This window comes from Bubalus kerabau, chromosome 12 (genome assembly GCF_029407905.1).
Source record: "Bubalus kerabau isolate K-KA32 ecotype Philippines breed swamp buffalo chromosome 12, PCC_UOA_SB_1v2, whole genome shotgun sequence".
Lineage (NCBI taxonomy): Eukaryota > Metazoa > Chordata > Mammalia > Artiodactyla > Bovidae > Bubalus > Bubalus kerabau.
In genome coordinates, this window is record NC_073635.1 from 76312599 (window position 1) to 76333016 (window position 20418).

The following is a 20418-nucleotide window of genomic DNA, read 5'->3' on the forward strand; positions in this document are numbered from 1 at the left end:
GAGAATTCCATGGACAAAGGAGGCTGGCAGTCCACAGTCCACAAGATTGCAAAGATCCGGACACAACTGAGCAACTAACATGCACACACACACACACGTACAAACACTAAGACTAAGCTTTTCTAAACCTGCCCTTTGCTTGGGATACATTTATCACACTCTTCATCCCTCATTTGTCTGCCTTGGATCTTTTCACAACCATGTAAGCTCTAGGACCTGGGTATCCTTCACTTCACTCCCAACTGAGTCATGGCTAACTCCACTGAGAGTGAATGGTGGGGTTTGGTTCACAGTTTGTTAACCAGCACAACAGGAAGCTTTAGGGAAACATGGTGTGTTTCTTCTTTCATGTTTAGTGTATCTCATTGAGCAATAGCTTCCTTTCTACTTTTGTCAGGGTTCAAGTTTTTTATAAAACTTAAGTCTGGAGTCCACTTATTTGCTAATTTAACAAGGTACACCTTAAAAAGAAGAGCATTATAAAAGTATATCACTGGGAAATTTACTCAACATCCCATGGTAACCTATATGAAAAAAGACTCTAAAAAAGAATGAATATATGTATATGTATAACTGAACCACTTTGCTGTACATCTGAAATAAACACATTATAAATTTATTTTAAATTATTATAAATTAAAGTATTATAAATCAACTATATTCCAATAAAATTTTTAAAAATTAAAGAAAAAAGTCTTAAAAAAGCTAAAAGTCAAGGCTTTTGAGCTCTATCTTATGAATAAAAAAACAGCATATTAAAGTATGTAGAAGAATGAAAATAAGAAAAAAATAGACTCTTGAGAGTCCCTGAGGCAGCAAGTAGCGCAAACCAGTCAATCCCAAAGGAAATCAACACTGATTATTCATTGGAAAGACTGGATGCTGAAGCTCAAGCTCCAATACCTTGGCCACTTGATGTGAAAAACTGATTCATTGGAAAAGAGCCTGATGCTGGGAAAGATTGATGGCAGGAGGAGAAGGGAGCGACTGAGGATGAGATGGTTTGACAGCATCATCAACTGAATGGACGTGAGTTTGAGCAAACTCTGGGAGATAGTGAAGGACAGGCAAAACTGGCATGCTGTAGTCCATGAGGTCACAAAAAGTCAGACACAACTGAGCAACTAAATGACAAAAGACCCAAATGAAAAGAAAACTAACTTCTAAGCAGGAAAATCAACAAACTCAAAGTTGGTTCTTTGAAATCACCACAAAATGCAAAAGAAATGAAAGGGGGGGGGGATTGCTATTAATATGAATTAAAAGAGGATAACACAAGACATTGGGCTTTCCTGTAGCTCAGACGGTAAAGAATCTGCTTGTAACATGGGAGACCCAGGTTTGATCCCTGGGTTGAGAAGATCCCCTGGAAAAGGAAATGGCAACCAACCTACTCCAGTATTCTTGCCTGGAGAATCCCATGGACAGAGGAGCCTGACAGGCTACAGTCCAGGGCGTTGGAAAGAGTTGGACATGACTGAGCAACTAACATTTTAGCTTTCATTTAAATACAAAAGATACCATGACCATTACAAAGAGAATATAATAAACATTGTGCAGATAAACTTTTAAATTTTAATGTAAAGGATGAATGTCTTTAAAATGGCATAAAAAACTAACATAATAACATAGAAAATCTGAATAATTGCATATATATTTAAGAATTTGAATCCTTTATTTTATTTTCTCAGTTCTGTTCCATTACTCAATCATATCCAACTCTTTGCAACCCCATGGACTGCAGCACGACAGACTTCCCTGTCCATCACCAACTCCCGGAGCTTATTCAAACTCATGTCTATTGAGTCAATAATGCCATCCAATCATCTTATCCTTTGTCGTCTCCTTTTTCTCCCACCTTCAATCTTTCCCAGCATCAAGGTCTTTTCCAATGAGTCAGTTCTTCACATCAGGTGGCCAAAGTATTGGAGTTTCAGCTTCAGCATCAATCCTTCCAATGAACACCCAGGACTGATCTCCTTTAGGATGGACTGGTTGGATCTCCTTGCAGTCCAAGGGACTCTCAAGAGTCTTCTCCAACACCACAGTTCAAAAGCATCAATTCTTCGGTGCTCAGCTTTCTTTATAGTCCAACTCTCACATCCATACATGACCACTGGAAAAACCATAGCCTTGACTAGAAGGACCTTTGTTGCAAAGTGATGGCTCTGCTTTTTAATATGCTGTTTAGGTTGGTCATAGCTTTTCCTCCAAGGAGCAAGTGTCTTTTATTTATTTTTTTTAATTTTATTTTATTTTTAAACTTTACATAATTGTATTAGTTTTGCCAAATATCAAAATGAATCCGCCAGAGGTATACATGTGTTTCCCATCCTGGACCCTCCTCCCTCCTCCCTCCCCATACCGTCCCTCTGGGTCATCCCAGTGCACTAGCCCAAGCATCCAGTATCGTGCATCAAACGTGGACTGGTGACTCGTTTCATACATGATATTTTACATGTTTCAATGCCATTCTCCCAAATCTCCCCACCCTCTCCCTCTCCCACAGAGTCCATAAGACTGTTCCATACATCAGTGTCTCTTTTGCTGTCTCGTACACAGGGTTACTGTTACCGTCTTTCTAAATTCCATATATATGCGTTAGTATACTGTATTGGTGTTTTTCCTTCTGGCTTACTTCACTCTGCATAATAGGCTCCAGTTTCATCCACCTCATTAGAACTGATTCAAATGTATTCTTTTTAATGGCTGAGTAATACTCCATTGTGTATATGTACCCCAGCTTTCTTATCCATTCATCTGCTGATGGACATCTAGGTTGCTTCCATGTCCTGGCTATTATAAACAGTGCTGCGATGAACATTGGGGTACACGTGTCTCTTTCCCTTCTGGTTTCCTCAGTGTGTATGCCCAGCAGTGGGATTGCTGGATCATAAGGCAGTTCTATTTCCAGTTTTTTAAGGAATCTCCACACTGTTCTCCATAGTGGCTGTACTAGTTTGCATTCCCAACAACAGTGTAAGAGGGTTCCCTTTTCTCCACACCCTCTCCAGCATTTATTGCTTGTAGACTTTAGGATCGCAGCCATTCTGACTGGCGTGAAATGGTACCTCATAGTGGTTTTGATTTGCATTTCTCTGATAATGAGTGATGTTGAGCATCTTTTCATGTGTTTGTTAGCCATCTGTATGTCTTCTTTGGAGAAATGTCTATTTAGTTCTCTGGACCATTTTTTGATTGGGTCATTTATTTTTCTGGAGTTGAGCTGTAATTTCATGGCTTCAGTCACCATCTGCAGTGATTTTGGAGCCCCCCAAAATAAAATCTGCCACTGTTTGCATTGTTTCCCCATCTATTTGCCATGGAGTGATGGGACCAGATGCCATGATCTTTGTTTTCTGAAAGTTGAGTTTTAAGCCAATGTTTTCACTCTCCTCTTTCACTTTCATCAAGAGGATCTTTAGTTCTTCTTCACTTTCTGCCATAAAGGTTGTGCCATCTCCATATCTGAGGTTATTGATATTTCTCTCAGTAATCATGATTCCAGCTTGTGCTTCATCCAGTCCATCATTTCACATGTTATACTCATCATATAAGTTAAATAAGCAGCATGACAATATAAAACCTTGATGTACTCCTTTCCCTATTTGAAACCAGTCTGCTGTTTCATGTCCAGTTCTAACTGTTGCTTCTTGAACAGCATACAGATTTCTCAGGAGGCAGGTAAGGTGGTCTGGTATTCCCATCTCTTTCAGAATTTTCCACAGTTTATCATGGTCCACACAGTAAAAGGCTTTGGTGTTGTCAGTAAAGCAGATGCTTTTCTGGAACTCTCTTGCTTTTTCTGCGATCCAACAGATGTTGGCAATTTGATCTCTAATTCCTCTGCCTTTTCAAAAACCAGCTTGAATATCTGGAAGTTCACAGTTCACATACTATTGAAGCCTGGCTTGGAGAATTTTGAGCATTACTTTGGTAGCAGGTGAGAAGAGTGCAATTGTGCAGTAGTTTGAACATTCCTTGACATTGCCTTTCTTTGGGATTGGAATGAAAACTGACCTTTTCCTATGGCCACTGCTGCATTTTCTAAATCTGCTGGCATATTGAATGCAGCACTTTCACAGTATCATCTTCTAGGATTTGCAATAGCTCAACTGGAATTCCATCACCTCCACTAGCTTTGTTTGTAGTGATGCTTCCTAAGGACCACTTGACTTCACATTCCAGGATGTCTGGCTCTAAGTTAGTGATCACACCATTGCTTTTATCTGGGTCATGAAGATCTTTTTTGTATAGTTCGTCTGTGTATGCTTCCACTTCTTTTTAATATCTTCTGCTTCTGTTAGGTCCATACCAAATATGTCCTTTATTGTGCCCATCTTTGCATGAAATGTTCCCTTGGTATCACTAATTTTCTTCAAGAGATCTCTTGAAGAGGTCTTTACCATTCTATCCCTTTCCTCTATTTCTTTGCATTGATCACTGAGCAAGGCTTTCTTATCTCTCCTTGCTTTCCTTTGGAACTCTGCATTCAAATGGATATTATATTTCCTTTTCTCCTTTGCCTTTAGCTTCTCTTCTTTTCTCAGCTATTTGTAAGACCTCCTCAGACAACCATTTTACCTTTTTGCACTTCTTTTTCTTGGGGATGTTCTTGATCAATGCCTCCTGTACAATGTCATGAACTTCTGTCCTTAGTTCTTCAGGTACTCTATCAGATCTAATCTTTTGAATCTATTTGTCACTTTCACTGTATAATCATAAAGGATTTGATTTAGGTCATAGCTGAATGATCTAGGGGTTTTCCCTACTTTCTTCAATTTCAGTGTGAATTTGGCAATAAGGAGTTCATGATCTGAGCCACAGTCAGCTCCCCATCTTGGTTTTGCTGATTGTATAGAACTTTTCCATCTTTGGCTGCAAAGCATATAATCAATCTGATTTCAGTATTGACCATCTGGTGATGTCCATGTATACAGTCTTCTCTTGTGTTGTTGTGTTGTTTTATTTTACTTTATTTTATTGTTTTGGCCATACCATGCAGCTTGTGGGATCTTAGTTTTCCTACCAGCAATTGAACCCAGGCACACAACAGTGAAAGCACGAAGTCCTGACCACTGGACCACCAGAGAATTTCCTGAAGACATAATTTTTAAATTTTCCACAGAAAAGACTTTAAGTCTAGAGGGCTTCACAAAAATATTCACAAACTTTTCCAGGCTACATGACTCCAGCATTATCATGATATAAAAACCAGATAAAGACATTAAAAGAAGGAAAAATTACAAACGTAACTGTCTTGGGATATTAAACAACATACCAATGAACTGAATCTAGCAATATAAAAAAGATAGTACTCCACAATCTAACTTGACTGGGCAAGTCCAAAATGCTCAGGGTTGGCTGTTACAAAGGACAGACTGGAACCCTTGGGTAGGAGCTGATGCTGTTCTTCGCAAGCAGAATTTCTTTTTACTTCAGGGAAGGCTTAGTTCTTAAAGCCTTACAACTGACTGAACTGTGCCCACTGGACTATGTAGGATAATTGTCCCTACTTAAAATCAACTGATAATGAACTTCAATCACATCTACAAAATACCTACAGAGCAACACACAGGCCACTTTTTGATTGAATAACTGAGGAATGTAGTCTGGTCAAGCTGACACTTTAAAGTGGCCATTAAAAATGGAAATATTTCCCATGTATTTTCTTGAGGCTACATAACTCTAATACAAAAAGCTGACAAAATATTTTAAAAAGCTAATTATAGACCAATATCCTTCATGAACAACAGATACAAAAATTCTTGACAAACTACATACAGCAATACATAAAAGCAATGCTACATTACAACCAAGTAAACTCTATTCCAGGAATGTTAAGTTTAACTTTTTCAATCTGACAACAGATGCCTACCTACAAAATTGGAATTAATATTATTTGTAATGAATGTCCTCCTTCCCTGGGGGACTGGAAGGACAATGTCTGGCCCATAGGACAGGGCTTTGTGCCTGACTCACCCCTGTACCTCATGGCCTCAACTCTAATCCCTGTTTGTTTAAGGAAAGAGGGAAGAGAGGGAAAAAACCACCCACCATTGCTCATACTCCCCTCCCAGAAACAAAACTCTCAAACAACCAGCAACATCTCCTCAGACCCTACATCCAGATGGGCCTCTCTTCTGATTAATTCAAACTCCTTCCAGGAGTAGCCTGTCTTCACCTCAACTCCCTCCACGCCTCCTGGATTTGCAGCCCTTTGCTCTCTAACTCTTCTCATCTGAAACCTGCTCCTCAGGTCACCAGACACCTCCTGATTCCAAATCAATCAACAAGTTTCCGTGGACTCACCTTCTCATTTGCACTAAACAGACCTGTCTTCCTTGGGTCTCCACTGTATCTCCTCCTCTAATCCTTGCTGTTCATTATGTGTCTTCTGTACTTCCCTTCTCTCTCTGCTTCTCTTTGAATATCAAGCCTTCCCTAAGCTTCTGATTTTGGCTCCTAAAATGCTTCCCTCTCTCTTGGCAATATTATCCATCTTCGGAGATTTAACTACTTGCTCAGTGAAGAATACATAAGCTCCATGCTCATCCCAGGCCTCTCTATCAAAGAGCAGACTCTTCTAATGAACTACAGGATGCCTCCACCAAATTTCAAGATAATTGAACTACAAGTGGTAGAGGAGGGAATGGGAATCAGCTGGACTAGAATTTTCTCTCCTCTTTAATGAGAATATTTCCTACTGAAATCAGGTAGCATCTATCCCTGTCCCTCTATATGCCATGCAAAATATGTGACAAATTTTGATTATGAGGACTAACAAACCATATGCTAAGCACACAGTGGAAACCCAACCTTGGCCTAGCTTACTGTAGCAAAGAAACAGAACCTTTCACAAAATCCTTTCAAAGGAATTCACAATCACTGTCAAAACATGACACTGTTTTCAGGGAAAAATTGTTTCCGGGGATAAATTATGTAGCTAAACCCAGCAGGGCACATTTATAAAATAAGTTTGCAGAAGAAAAGAAAACAATCAGACATCTTCACAGGAAAAGCCCTCTGCCTCCGAGTCTCAGCTTAGTTCTCACTGGTAACAGTGGAAGCCTTGCCCACTGGCTGCACTGTCTGTAGGACACTGTTGCACTGTTCATTGCTGCATTTCTGTGTGCAGCCTTGGACACATGTATTTCATTTCCAAAATTAACATTTGGAAAGAAAAAGTAAATTTCCCACAGGCTTAATCACTGATAAGTAGACAAAATAACAGAAAAAAAGAAAAACAAAAACACCATAAAAGCAACAATACTGACTGTGACAATGAGAGCTGAGATGACCTAACATCATCCCTTAGACTCTCAAGTTCACAGACAAACAGGCTGGGTAGAAGGTATTTCTGTAAGTCTTTCTCTCTTTTCTTTTTTAAGACACCTTAGAAGGAAATGGTAACCCACTCCAGTATTCTTGCCTGGAGAATCCCAGGGATGGGGGAGCCTGGTGGGCTCCGTATGGGGTCGCACAGAGTCGGACACAACTGAAGCAACTTAGCAGCAGCTTAGCAGCAAGACAGAGTAATCAGTTTATGAAAAGCAAAACTGCCTACAAAACCAAAAAACATTTTCTGAGATGACTTTGGTCCCGTAATCAAACTACTGGCTTAAAGCTTTTGTATCTTCAATAAGCGCTCTCTATTGTCCTTTTTGGACTTCCCAGGTGGCTTAGTGGTAAGAATCTACCTGCAATGAAGGAGACACCAGAGACACAAGCTTGATCTCTGGGTCAGGAATATCCCCTGGACAAGGAAATGGCAACCCACTCTAGTATTCTTGCCTGAGAAATCCCATTGATGGAGGAGCCTGGTAAGCTGCAGTCTATGCGGTCACAAAAGAGCTGTACACAACTTAGTGACTAAACAACAACATTGTCCTTGTTAAAGTATTATTCTCACCTTATTTTTACACAATCTTTGCTTTGTAATAACCACACATGGCTTTATCCAAATTAAATGCTGCACTAAATATTTGTCCTCTATGGTAATACAAAGCATAGTGCTCGTGCTCAGTTGTGTATGACTCTTGCAGCCCCCTGGACTATAGTCCGCCAGGCTCCTCTATCTGTGGAATTTTCTAGGCAAGAATATTGAAGTGGATCACGATTCCCTTCTCCAGGACATCTTCTAACTCAGGGATCAAATCCATATCTCTTGCATCTCCTGCATTGGCAGGTGAATTCTTTACCACTAAGCCAGCTGGGAAGCCCAATACAAAGCATAATTTAGTTAATCTAGGCTATCTTTCCATGAGAGGTGATTATTTCTATATTATGAAATGCACTCACAGTAAAGGGAATCCATGCCAGACACCTGGAAGGCAGAGGGGAACCACTTACCCAGCATGCTGCTGCTTCAGACCAATCTTGAGGTGACTGTGTAGCCACTCCTGCCCCAGGTGTCTCTCATGTTAACTCAGCCTCTCAATCACACCTGCACCTTTATCTCACAAACATGACCTTTACTGAAGAAAGCAGGATGCATTGCCAGGCTGAAAGACCATCCTTAGCCCCTGTGAGAAGGCCTTAAGAAACAGGCACTCTGCTATTCCCTGTGAAAACTCTGACAGGACTGTTATGTTACCTGGATGAAATCTTGAAATATCAGAGGCAGCAAGTCATCCATATGCCCAATGTCTTTGGAGAAACGATTTAAAATTCTTCCTGCAAGAACAGGATATGAAAAATATCATTTCCTCAGATAGAAGCTTTAAGAGAAACAATTCATGAACAAATCAAAACAATAATTTTGAAGAATATATATTTAGGGAATTCCTTGGTGGTACAGTGTCTCCAGTGCAGGGGACATGTGTTCAATCCCTGGTCCAGGAAGATTCCACATGCTGCAGAGCAATTAAGCCTGTGCACCACAACTACTGAAGCCCATGTGCCTAGAGCCTGAGCTCTGCAACAGAAAAAGTGACCACGGTGTGAAGCCCAGGCACTGCAATGAGGAGTAACCCTTGCTCGCTGTAACTAGAGAAAGCCCACATACAGCAATAAAGACCCAATGCAACTAAAAATAAATCAATAGATCTTAAAAAAAAAATAAAGTACATGTATTAAATACTTTCTGGAGAAGGAAATGGAAACCCACTCCATTTTTCTTGCCTGGAGAATTCCCATGGACAGCAGAGCTGGCAGGCCAGTCCATGGGGTCATGAAGAGTTGGACACAACTGAGTGACTAAGAACCATTAAATATTTAATGTATTGGGCTTCCCTAGGGGCTCAGTGCTAAAGAATCTGCCTGCCAATGCAGGAGACATAAGAGACAGGGGTTCAATCCCAAGGTCAGGTAGATCCCCTGGAGGAAGAAATGTCAACTCACTCCAGTATTCTTTCCTGGGAAATCCCATGGACAGAGTAGCCTGGCAGGCTACAGTTCATAGGACTACAAAAGAGTCAGATATGACTAGCGGTAAAACAAGAACAAATTTAATATATTACAAATTCACATGAAATAAGCCAATGTCAGTGTTAAAAAGAAAGACAAAACAGGATGATACCTAAAGAGAAACAAAAATACCACCAAATGGCAGTGGGTTGGGAATTGAAATTGAGCCCTGATGTTTAAAAGAATGGGGGAATCTTGTGGCAGTATCAGGAAGGGTTGGTGGATTTAAGAATTTCCCTCCCTTTAGATCCATCCCATCTAAGACTCACTCCAAGAGCTAAATTGGCAAACAAACAGTTGCAAAATACCTAAGTTAATCCTAACTGTCACACCAATTTGGCTTTAATTATCAAGATTAGTTTCCCCAAGTGATACTCTTTAAATCAACAAAATTATAACCTCTCTGTAACTTTTTTTTTTTTCCCTCCAGATGGCTCACAGCACCTCACATTTTGGGAAATTAGGGATTGTGGCCATTTCCCAGTTGTGAGTTTACTAGTCAGGTAATAAGTCATTATTTTCAGAGGAGTACTGGGTGTGAAAAGCACAGACTTGAGAATAAGCATCTAAGAAGACCAATGGGATGTAGACAGGAAAACAGAAAAATTACTAAATGACTAAGATTGATTTTATTTCCCTTCTCAGAATCCACAATAATAGTATATTCTTAAAGCTGCAGAATAAAATATGGGAATTTCTGGTAAATATCTGGTATAAATTAAAAATGTCACTTGACACATCAGTAAACAAAGGATGCTGCAGCCACCCCTGAAAGGGTGCTCCCTGGGGAGACTCAGGATAAGAAAGAACAGGACACTTGTCCCAGACAGGGGAGGAGCACATCAAAGGAACTATAACAGGGAGGAGCCAATTTTGACTCCATGCTGGATCTGTTTCTTTGACCATTGCTATTCATTGCTTTTGTCAAGGAACCCTGCCCCTCTGCATGAGGGTTAAAGTGGCTTTTTTTTGGCTCACAGGGAGACAATCTGACCCTCACCAACTGTGAATGGATGCAGAAAAGACAAAATGAACAAATACCCTCTTATTGTACAAGATAAATGGCCTTTTGACATTATTTCCTTGCCTCCTCTCCTCTCTGTTCTATAAAAGAACCAGGCATCCAGACCCAAATAAGATGGTTATTTTGACACATTAGTCTGCCATCTTCTCAGTCTGCCAGGTTTCCAAATAAAGTCATTATTCTTTGCCTTAACACATTGTCTGTAAGACTTACCAGCCTTGTGAGGCGAGCAGAGCGAGCTTAAACTTGGTAACAAGTAATACCAAGTAATACCTCTGTGTGGTTTTCTCTTCATGCCATCATATATCACAAACAAAGTCCACCATAAACAATCTATTACAAATTCTACTTTTGAAAATAAACACAGGGAAGAGTTCAGTATAATACACTGCTAAAAGAGTAAAAAACTGATGCCCCTAAACCTTTGAGCCTATCTTTGCAGTACTTATTTGGGCTTCTATTTTCTTGAAGCAATGAAGTTCTGATGATAGATGCAGGAGGGGAAGACAAGATACACACTGTGTATGTCCGCTGCTCTAGGATTACTGACCTTAAAGATTTAAACTTTGTTCCAAATCCTTGAATAATAAATCAGCATCTGGAGATGCCTACAGGTCATCGAGATCCTGGTTAAAAATGGCCACAAACTCAGTCCCACTCGATGCTCCCAAAATTACAACTGTAGTTTTCATATCAACAGGAAAAGTAGAGCAACATCATAGCCATAATAGCAAAGACTCTTCTAATCACTTTCTCACTCCAGCTTCATAATAAGATGAAATCTGTGTGTGCCTCTGCAGTTTACCATCTTGTGCTCCTCATAATGCCTGAACTAAAAAACATGTGTTAAAAAGTTGACTTAAAACTCAATTCATAAAACTAAGATCATGGCATCTGGTCCCGCCACTTCATGGCAAAGAGATGGGGAAACAATGGAAACAGTGACAGACTATTTTGGGGGCTCCCAAAATCACTTCAGATGGTGACTAAAGCCATGAAATTAAAAGATGATTGCTCCTTGGAAGAAAATCTATGACCAACCTAGACAGCATATTAAAAAGCAGAGACATCACTTTGCCAACAAAGGCCTATCTAGTCAAAGCTATGGTTTTTCCAGTGGTCATGTATGGCTACTATACATGGACTATAAAGAAAGCTGAGCACCTAAGATTGATGCTTTTGAACTGTGGTGTTGGAGAAGACTCTTGAGAGTCCCTTGGACTGCAAGGAGATCTAACAAGTTCATCCTAAAGGAAATCAGTTCTGAATATTCAGGAAGGGCTGATGCTGAAGCTGAAACTCCAATACTTTGGCCACCTGATACGGAGAACTGACTCATTGGAAAAGACCCTGATGCTGGGAAAGACTGAAGGTGGGAGGAGAAGGGGATGACAGAGGATTAGATGGTTGGATGGCATCACTGACTCGATGGACGTGTATTTGAGTAAGCTCTGGGAGTTGGGCAGGGAAGATGGACAGGGAAGCCTGGCACACTGCAGTCAGTGGGGTCTCAAAGAGTTGGATATGACTGAGCGACTGAACAGAACTGTTGAATAAATCTGTACAAGATGCTGCCCTAAACAGTCTTATTTAATCCTCACAACAGCCTTGTGAAACAGGAAGGGCAGCGGTCATTCCCATTTCACAGGAGAGACGTTCCCAGACACCATGTCGACATCCTCATTGAGGTTCACTGGGTACTGAGCCTGTCCTAAGTGTTGTGAATGTATTAACCTGCTTAATGCCCACAACATCAAGATACTGGTAAGTGTATGGACAATATCTTCATTTTATAGGTAAGAAAATTGAGATACAGAGAAATTAAATAACTAGCATATAAGTATTAATATAACTATAATTGGCTATTACTATTAGTAACTAGCACTCGGAGAAGGCAATGGCACCCCACTCCAGTACTCTTGCCTAGAAAATCCCATGGACGGAGGAGCCTGGTAGGCAGCAGTCCATGAGGTCGCTAAGAGTCGGACACAACTGAGGGACTTCACTTTCACTTTCACTTTTGACTTTCATACATTGGAGAAGGCAATGGCACCCCACTCCAGTATTCTTGCCTGGAGAATCCCAGGGACAGAGGAGCCTAGTGGGCTGCCGTCTATGGGGTCGCACAGAGTCGGACACGACTGAAGTGACTTAGCAGCAGCAGCAGCATTAGTAACTAGCACTAGGACTGTACCCAGGAATTTGGCTCCTGAGTCCATATTTATAACTATGACAACACCCTGCCTGGAGATTTTCCTGCCCAGTAGTATCTACCTACTTTGGCCTTGATCGCACAGCTAGTTGATGGCCAGGCCAAGGCTACTGTCCTCCCTCCAGTCACATCCCTGCCTCATCAGGCCCTGCCAATATTGACCTGCAAAAACAAAGCCACCCTGGGCCTCAGCACAAGTCTAAGCAACTGAACAGAGTAGGCATGTGCTCTGATCAACTAATTCTTCATAGGAACCCAGGTCAAGAGGCTACCTTCCAAACAAAGCAAGACAGATCAAAGGCCTCAGGGTGGAGGAAGCAACCACTGGGAAACCTTCAGGAACACTCTTACTTAATACTGAAGCCCACCTGCTACATACCACAAGACATCTTTAATGTAACCACAAGTCCATTGTAAAACTAGAGTTTGTTTTATTGAAGAGGATTGTTTACATTTCACTGATCTTGTATTTTAATTAATTTTACATTACCATTTAGGTAAAACTCAAAATATGAGCACATATCAGAGCTCTGTGGTCCCAGAAATGGATGGACAATGAAAGAGAGAAACATACAGCCTGTCTTCTGTAGAGACATTCCTGGAAGAAGGTATTTCCTAGTTAGCTTACCACTATGTAACACAGCCAACGTTTCAAAACTAGTCAAAAACATATTTCAACACGTTTTCATCATACGTTGGATGTTTCATATGCCACATAACAAATGGACTCCTAAATCATCCTGTAAAATAAACATTCATGTACTTTTACAGATATGAATAAATTGGAATAAAAGCTTATATGCTCCTCTATTCACATTTTCTCTGGTAGGCAAAATTACCAATGAAGCTTTTTGTAGAAAATGAATAAACAGACACAGTGATTTTCTTCCAAGCATCTCTTCCATTTTCAATATGAAAATGTAATCAGGCACTAAATGTGTTAACAAGACATATTCACTAAGAAACTTGAGTATCTGACTTACCTATTGGATTTCTATGGAAGAACAATACTGGAGCTCTTAAAATGGTCTCCAACATTTTGTTGTGCAAAGTTAGTGAAGAATTAACAAGGATGTAGAATATCAACAGAGACTTTGTGATGCCAAAAAGGACAGTAGACACAGTTAACCCTGAAATAAAGAAACATCACTCAGCACAAGATCTCCGTCTTATCCTCAATCATGCTAGAGCACGGCAGGCAGTTTAAAAAGATACTGTGTATTTCATTCTATAAATAAAAATTGTATAGATATTTACATATATAGAATACAAAATAAAAAACATATATATATAAATATATAAAGTAGATTCTGTAAGAGTTTAATGCTTTATTGTAAAGTAATTAACCTCCAATTTAAATAAATTTATATTAAAAATAGAAAAATATAAAAGTCACTGTTTTCCTCTCACTAAATAGAAACAACATGGGGGAAAAATGTGTAAACTACAGTTTCATTTTAGGCTTGCCTAATTCAATTACAAGTTCTAATTAAACTGAAAATAAAGATAATTATACAAGTAGCTAATCTTCTTTTCTCCACATTTCAAATCTCATTATTTACAACATGTCCCATAATCTAAAAGTAAGGTATGCTTTGGTGAAAGGGATCACCGAAAGGGATATTAGGTGATCAGTCCTGTCATACTCTGCAAGTCCACGGACTGTAGACCCCAGGTTTCTCTATCCATGGAATTCTCCAGGCAAGAATACTGGAATGGGTTGCCATTCCCTTCTCCAATGCTTTGCTACCAGCACATGAATTAACAGGGAAAAGAAGAAATGATCTATCATTTCCTTGTAATTTACAAGGAAATTTACTTCGAATGTGTGGATCGCAATAAACTGGGGAAAATTCTGAAAGACATGGGAATACCAGATCACCTGACCTGCCTCTTGAGAAACCTATATGCAGGTCAGGAAGCAACAGTTATGAACTGGACATGGAACAACAGACTGGTTCCAAATAGGAAAAGGAGTATGTCAAGGCTGTATATTCTCACCCTGCTTATTTAACTTATATGCAGAGTACATCATGAGAAACGCTGTGCTGGAAGAAGCACAAGCTGGAATCAAGATTGCCGGGAGAAATATCAATAACCTGAAATATGCAGATGACACCACCCTTGTGGCAGAAAGTGAAGAGGAACTAAAAAGCCTCTTGCTGAAAGTGAAAGAGGGGAGTGAAAAAGTTGGCTTAAAGCTCAACATTCAGAAAACGAAGATCATGGCATCTGGTCCCTTCACTTTATGGCAAATAGATGGGGAAACAGTGGCAGACATTATTTTGGGGAGCTCCAAAATCACTGCAGATGGTGACTGCAGCCATGAAATTAAAAGACGCTTACTCCTTGGAAGGAAAGTTATGACCAACCTAGATAGCATATTGAAAAGCAGAGACATTACTTTGACAACAAAGGTCCATCTAGCCAAAGCTATGGTTTTTCTAGTGGTCATGTATGGATGTGAGAGTTGGACTGTGAAGAAAGCTGAGTGCCAAAGAATTGATGCTTTTGAACTGCAGTGTTGGAGAAGACTCTTGAGAGTCCCTTGGACTGCAAGGAGATACAACCAGTCCATTCTAAAGGACATCAGCCCTGGGATTTCTTTGAAAGGAATGATGCTAAAGCTGAAATTCCACCTCATACTTTGGCCACCTCATGTGAAGAGCTGACTCATTGGAAAAGACTCTGATGCTGGGAGGGATTGGGGGCAGGAAGAAAAGGGAATGACAGAGGATGAGATGGCTGGATGGCATCACTGACTCGATGGACATGAATTTGAGTGAACTCTGGGAGTTGGTGATGGACAGGGAGGCCTGGTGTGCTGCGATTCATGGGGTTGCAAAGAGTCAGACACGACTGAGCGACTGAACTGAGCCGAACTGAAAGTAGCTTTTTAAGAACCTACTGTGTAGCACAGGGAGCTCTACTTAATGCTCTGTGGCAACCTAAATGGGAAGGAAATCCAAACAGACGATACATGTTCAACTAGTTCACTTGGCTGTACCACAGAAACTAACACAACATTGGAAAGCAACTATAATAAAAATTAAAATATTAAAAATAAAGTAGCTACTTCTTTTCCCATGTAGCTATAAAGAGTGTGAAAAGACCATATTAAGTTTCAAGTGGATAATCTCTTAAATAATTGAACTGCAAGAAACTACAAAATTTATATTGACATGAGGTAATCTAAACAAGATGATCTAACCTCTCACTATTTTATAGAACCCCAAAGCATTTGTAAATAACTACAATCATTTAAATTTATGTCTTCAGTTCAGTTCAGTTCATTTCAGTCACTCAGGCATGTCCGACTCTGCGACCCCATGAATCGCAGCACGCCAGGCCTCCCTGTCCATCACCAACTCCCGGAGTTCATTCAGACTCACGTCCATCAAGTCAGTGATGCCATCCAGCCATCTCATCCTCTGTCAGCCCCTTCTCCTCCTGCCCCCAATCCCTCCCAGCATCAGAGTCTTTTCCAGTGAGTCAACTCTTTGCATGAGGTGGCCAAAGTACTGGAGTTTCAGCTTTAGAATCATTCCTTTCAAAGAAATCCCAGGGCTGATCTCCTTCAGAATGGACTGGTTGGATCTCCTTGCAGTCCAAGGGACTCTCAAGAGTCTTCTCCAACACCACAGTTCAAAAGTATCAGTTCTTCGGCTCTCAGCCCTCTTCACAATCCAACTCTCACATCCATACATGACCACTAGAAAAACCATAGCCTTGACTAGATGGACCTTTGTTGACAAAGTAATGTCTCTGCTTTTCAATATGCTATCTAGGTTGGTCATAACTTTCCTTCCAAGGAGTAAGCGTCTTTTAATTTCATGGCTGCAGTCACCATCTGCAGTGATTTTGGAGCCCAAAAAATAAAGTCTGACACTGTTTCCACTCTTTCCCCATGTATTTCCCATGATGGGACCAGATGCCATGATCTTTGTTTTCTGAATGCTGAGCTTTAAGCCAACTTTTTCACTCTCCACTTTCACTTGTATCAAGAGGCTTTGTAGTTCCTCTTCACTTTGTGCCATGAGGGTGGTGTCATCTGCATATCTGAGGTTATTGATATTTTTCCTGGCAATCTTGATTCCAGCTTGTGCTTCTTCCAGCACAGCGTTTCTCATGATGTACTCTGCATACAAGTTAAATAAGCAGAGTGACAATATACAGCCTTGACGTACTCCTTTTCCTATTTGGAACCAGTCTGTTGTTCCATGTCCAGTTCTAACTGTTGCTTCCTGACCTGCATACAAATTTCTCAAGAGGCAGATCACGTGGTCTTATCATGACATAAATCAGTACTATACATACAAAAATTAAAAGAGCCCTCCAAACATCTCTTCAACTCACAGTGCTATATAGAGAGGGGATAATTTTGGCAATATATATTCCATCATGTATGTTTTTCTATTCAGCTGCCACATCAGTGTTATTTAAATTCTGAAAGCTGCTTAAATTCCTGAATTCCATTAATAGGCATTTGCCTTAGCCCACCATCCTATATGAACATGTAACAGAATCCCTTCCTTCTTCTTTAAGCCCTCATTGTCCACCAATTCAGATGGTAAACAGCAGGTAGATTCAAGTTTATTATCAAGTGATCGATAAATACCAAATTTCAATGAGAGGATGTTTACATAACTTACTCATTGTAGAAAGCTTGTACAAGCATTTCCTTTGAGGATATTTAAATTTTTACTTAATTAAAAAAATTTATCGGGGTATAGTTGCTTTACAACGTTGTGTTAGTTTCTGCTGTTCAACAAAGCAAATCAGCTATATGTATACATATATCCCCACCTTGTTAGACCTCCCTTCCCCCATTCCTCCCCTCTAGGTCATCACAGAGCACTGAGCTGAGCACCTTGTGTTGTAGAGCAGCTTCCCACTAGCTATCTGTTTTACACATGGTAGTGTACATATGTCAATCCTAATCTCCCCATTCATCTCCCTCACTATCCCACTTGCACTCTGGGTCCAAACATCTATTTGCTGTATCTATGACTCTATTCATCCCCTGCAAAGAGGTTCACCTGTACCATTTTTTTAGATTCCATGTTGTTGTTGTTCAGTAGCCAAGTTGTGTCCAACTCTTCGCAACCCCATGGACTGCAGCACGCCAGGCTTCCCTGTCCCTCATCATCTCCCTGAATTTGCCCACGTTGACGAATCTGTAGTGCCATCCAACCATCTCATCCTCTGTCACCCTCTTCTCCTTCTGACTTCAGCCTTTCCCAGCATCAGGGTCTTTTCCAGTGAGTCAGCTGTTTGCATCAGGAGGCCAAAGTATTGGAGCTTCAGCTTCAGCATCAGTCCTTCCAATGAGTATTCAGGGTTGATTTCCTTTAAGACTGACTGGTTTGATCTCCCTACTGTCTGAGGTATGCTCAAGAGTCTTCTCCAGCACCACAGTTTGAAAGCATCAATTCTTTGGTGCTCAGGTTTCTTTATAGCCCAGCTCTCACATCCTTACATGACTTCTGGAAAAACCATAGCCTGGAGTATATGGACCTTTATCGGCAAAGTGATGTCTCTGCTTTTTAGCACACTATCTAGGTTTGTCATAACTTTCCTGCCAAGAGGCAATCATTTTCTAATTTCATGGCTGCAGTCACCATCTGCAGTGATTTTAGAGCCCAGGAAGAGGAAGTCTATCACTGCTCCCAGATTTTCCCCTTCTGTTCGTCATGAAGTGATGGGACTGGATGCCATGATCTTAGTTTCTTTAATATTCAGTTTTAAGTTGGCTTTTTCACCCTCCTTCGTCACCCTCATCAAGAGGCTCTTTAGTTCCTTCTTGCTTTCTACCATTCGAGTGGTATCATCTACATATCTGAAGTTGATACTCTCCAGCAATCTTGACTCCAGCTTTAACCCATCCAGCCCAGAATTTCACATGATGTGCTCTGTGTATAAGTTAAACAAACAGGGTGACAATAAACAGCCTTGTCATACACCTTTCTCAATCCTGAACCAATTAGTTGTCCCATACAGGGTTCTAATGGTTGCTTCTTGACCTGCATACAGGTTTCTCAGGAGGCAGGTTAAGATGGTCTAGTATTCCCATCTCTTAAAGAGTTTTCCACAGTTTGTTTTGATCCACACAGTCAAAGGCTTTAGCTTAGCCAATGAAACAGAGGTAGATGTTGTTCTGGAATTCCCTTGCTTTCTCTAGGATCCAGAAAATGTTGACATTTGATCTCTGGTTCCTCTGCCTTTTCTAAATGCAGGTTGAACATCTGGAAGTTCTCAGTTCACATAATGATGAAAACTAACTTGAATGATTTTGAGCATAATGTTACTAGCATGGGAGATGAGTGCAATTGTCTGGTGGACTGAACATTCTTTAGTATTGCCCTTCTTGGAAATTGGGATAAGGATTGACCTTTCCCAGTCCTGTGGCCACTGCTGCATTTTCCAAATTTGCTGACATATTGAGTGCAGCACTTTAATAGCACTTTAAATCTTTTAGAATTTTAAATAGCTATGCTGGAATTCCATCACCTCCACTAGCTTTATAGGCAGCAGTGCTTTCTAAGACTCACTTGACATCACACTCCAGAATGTCTGGCTCTGAGTGACAGGCTACATCATCATGGTTATCCAGATCATTAAGATCTTTATTGTATAGTTCTGTGTATTCTTTCCATCTCTTCTTGATATCTTCTGCTTTAATTAGGACTTTACCACTTCTGTCTTATATTGTGCCCATCTTTGGATGAAATGTTCCTTTGATATTTCCAATTTTCTTGAAGAGATCTCTAGCCTTACCCTTTCTGTTGTTTTCCTCTATTTCTTTGTACTGTCCATTGATGAAGGCCTTCTGGTCTCTCCTTGCTATTCTCTGGAACTCTGCATTTAGTTCTAGGAAGTCTTCTAGGTTTCAAGGAACTGGTCAACTTCAGCTTCTTTGGCATCGGTGGTTGGGACATAGACTTAGATTACTGAGATGTTGAATGGATTGCCTTGGAAATGAACCAAGATCATTGTTATTTTTAAGGTTGCACCCAAGAACTGCATTTTGGACTCTTGTTGATTATGAGGGCTATTCCATTTCTTCTAAGCAATTCTTGCCCACAGTAGTAGATATAATGGTCATCTAAATTAAATTCACCCATTCCCGTCCATTTGAGTTCACTGATTCCTAAGATGTTGATGTTTACTTGTACTATCTCCTGCTTGACCACATCCAATTTACCTTGCTTCATGGACCTAACATTCAAGGTTCCTATGAAATACTGTTCTTTTTTTTTTTTTTTTTTTTTTTGGATTTTTCTTTATTTTTTTAAATTATTTTTTACTTTGGTTGAAAAATATCGTATCAACTAAAATGCAACACTGTTCTTACAGCATCAGACTTTACTTTCACCACCAGACACATCCACAACTGAACACATTTCCACTGTGGCCCAGCCACTTCATCCTGTCTGGAGCTATTAGTAGTTGTCTTCTGCTCTTTACCAGTAGCATATTGGACACCTCCTGACCCTGGGGGCTAATCTTTTGGTGTCATATCTTTTTGCCTTTTTATGCAGTTCCTGGGTTTTTCTCATGGCTAGTACACTGGGGTGGTTTGCCACTCCCTCCTCCTATGGATCACATTTTATCAGAACTCTCGAATATGACCCGTTGGTCTTAGGTGGCCCTACACGGCACAGGTCATAGCTCCATTGAATTATATAAGCCCCTTCACCATGATAAGGCAGTGATCCATGAAAAGGCTAGATTCCATATATATACATTAACACAAGTATGATTTCTCTTTCTG

At 40.3% G+C, this 20418-nt stretch overlaps 1 protein-coding gene across 1 annotated transcript in view; it reads right to left on the minus strand.

Moving 5' to 3' along the window:
• The window catches only part of LOC129624674 (ATP-binding cassette sub-family C member 4-like), a 160010-nt gene that overhangs the window by 66373 nt on the left and 73219 nt on the right, over positions 1-20418 (minus strand). Inside the window, 2 exon segments of the mRNA XM_055542836.1 lie at positions 8597-8676; positions 13628-13774. Coding sequence (XP_055398811.1) covers positions 8597-8676; positions 13628-13774 — 227 coding nt within the window.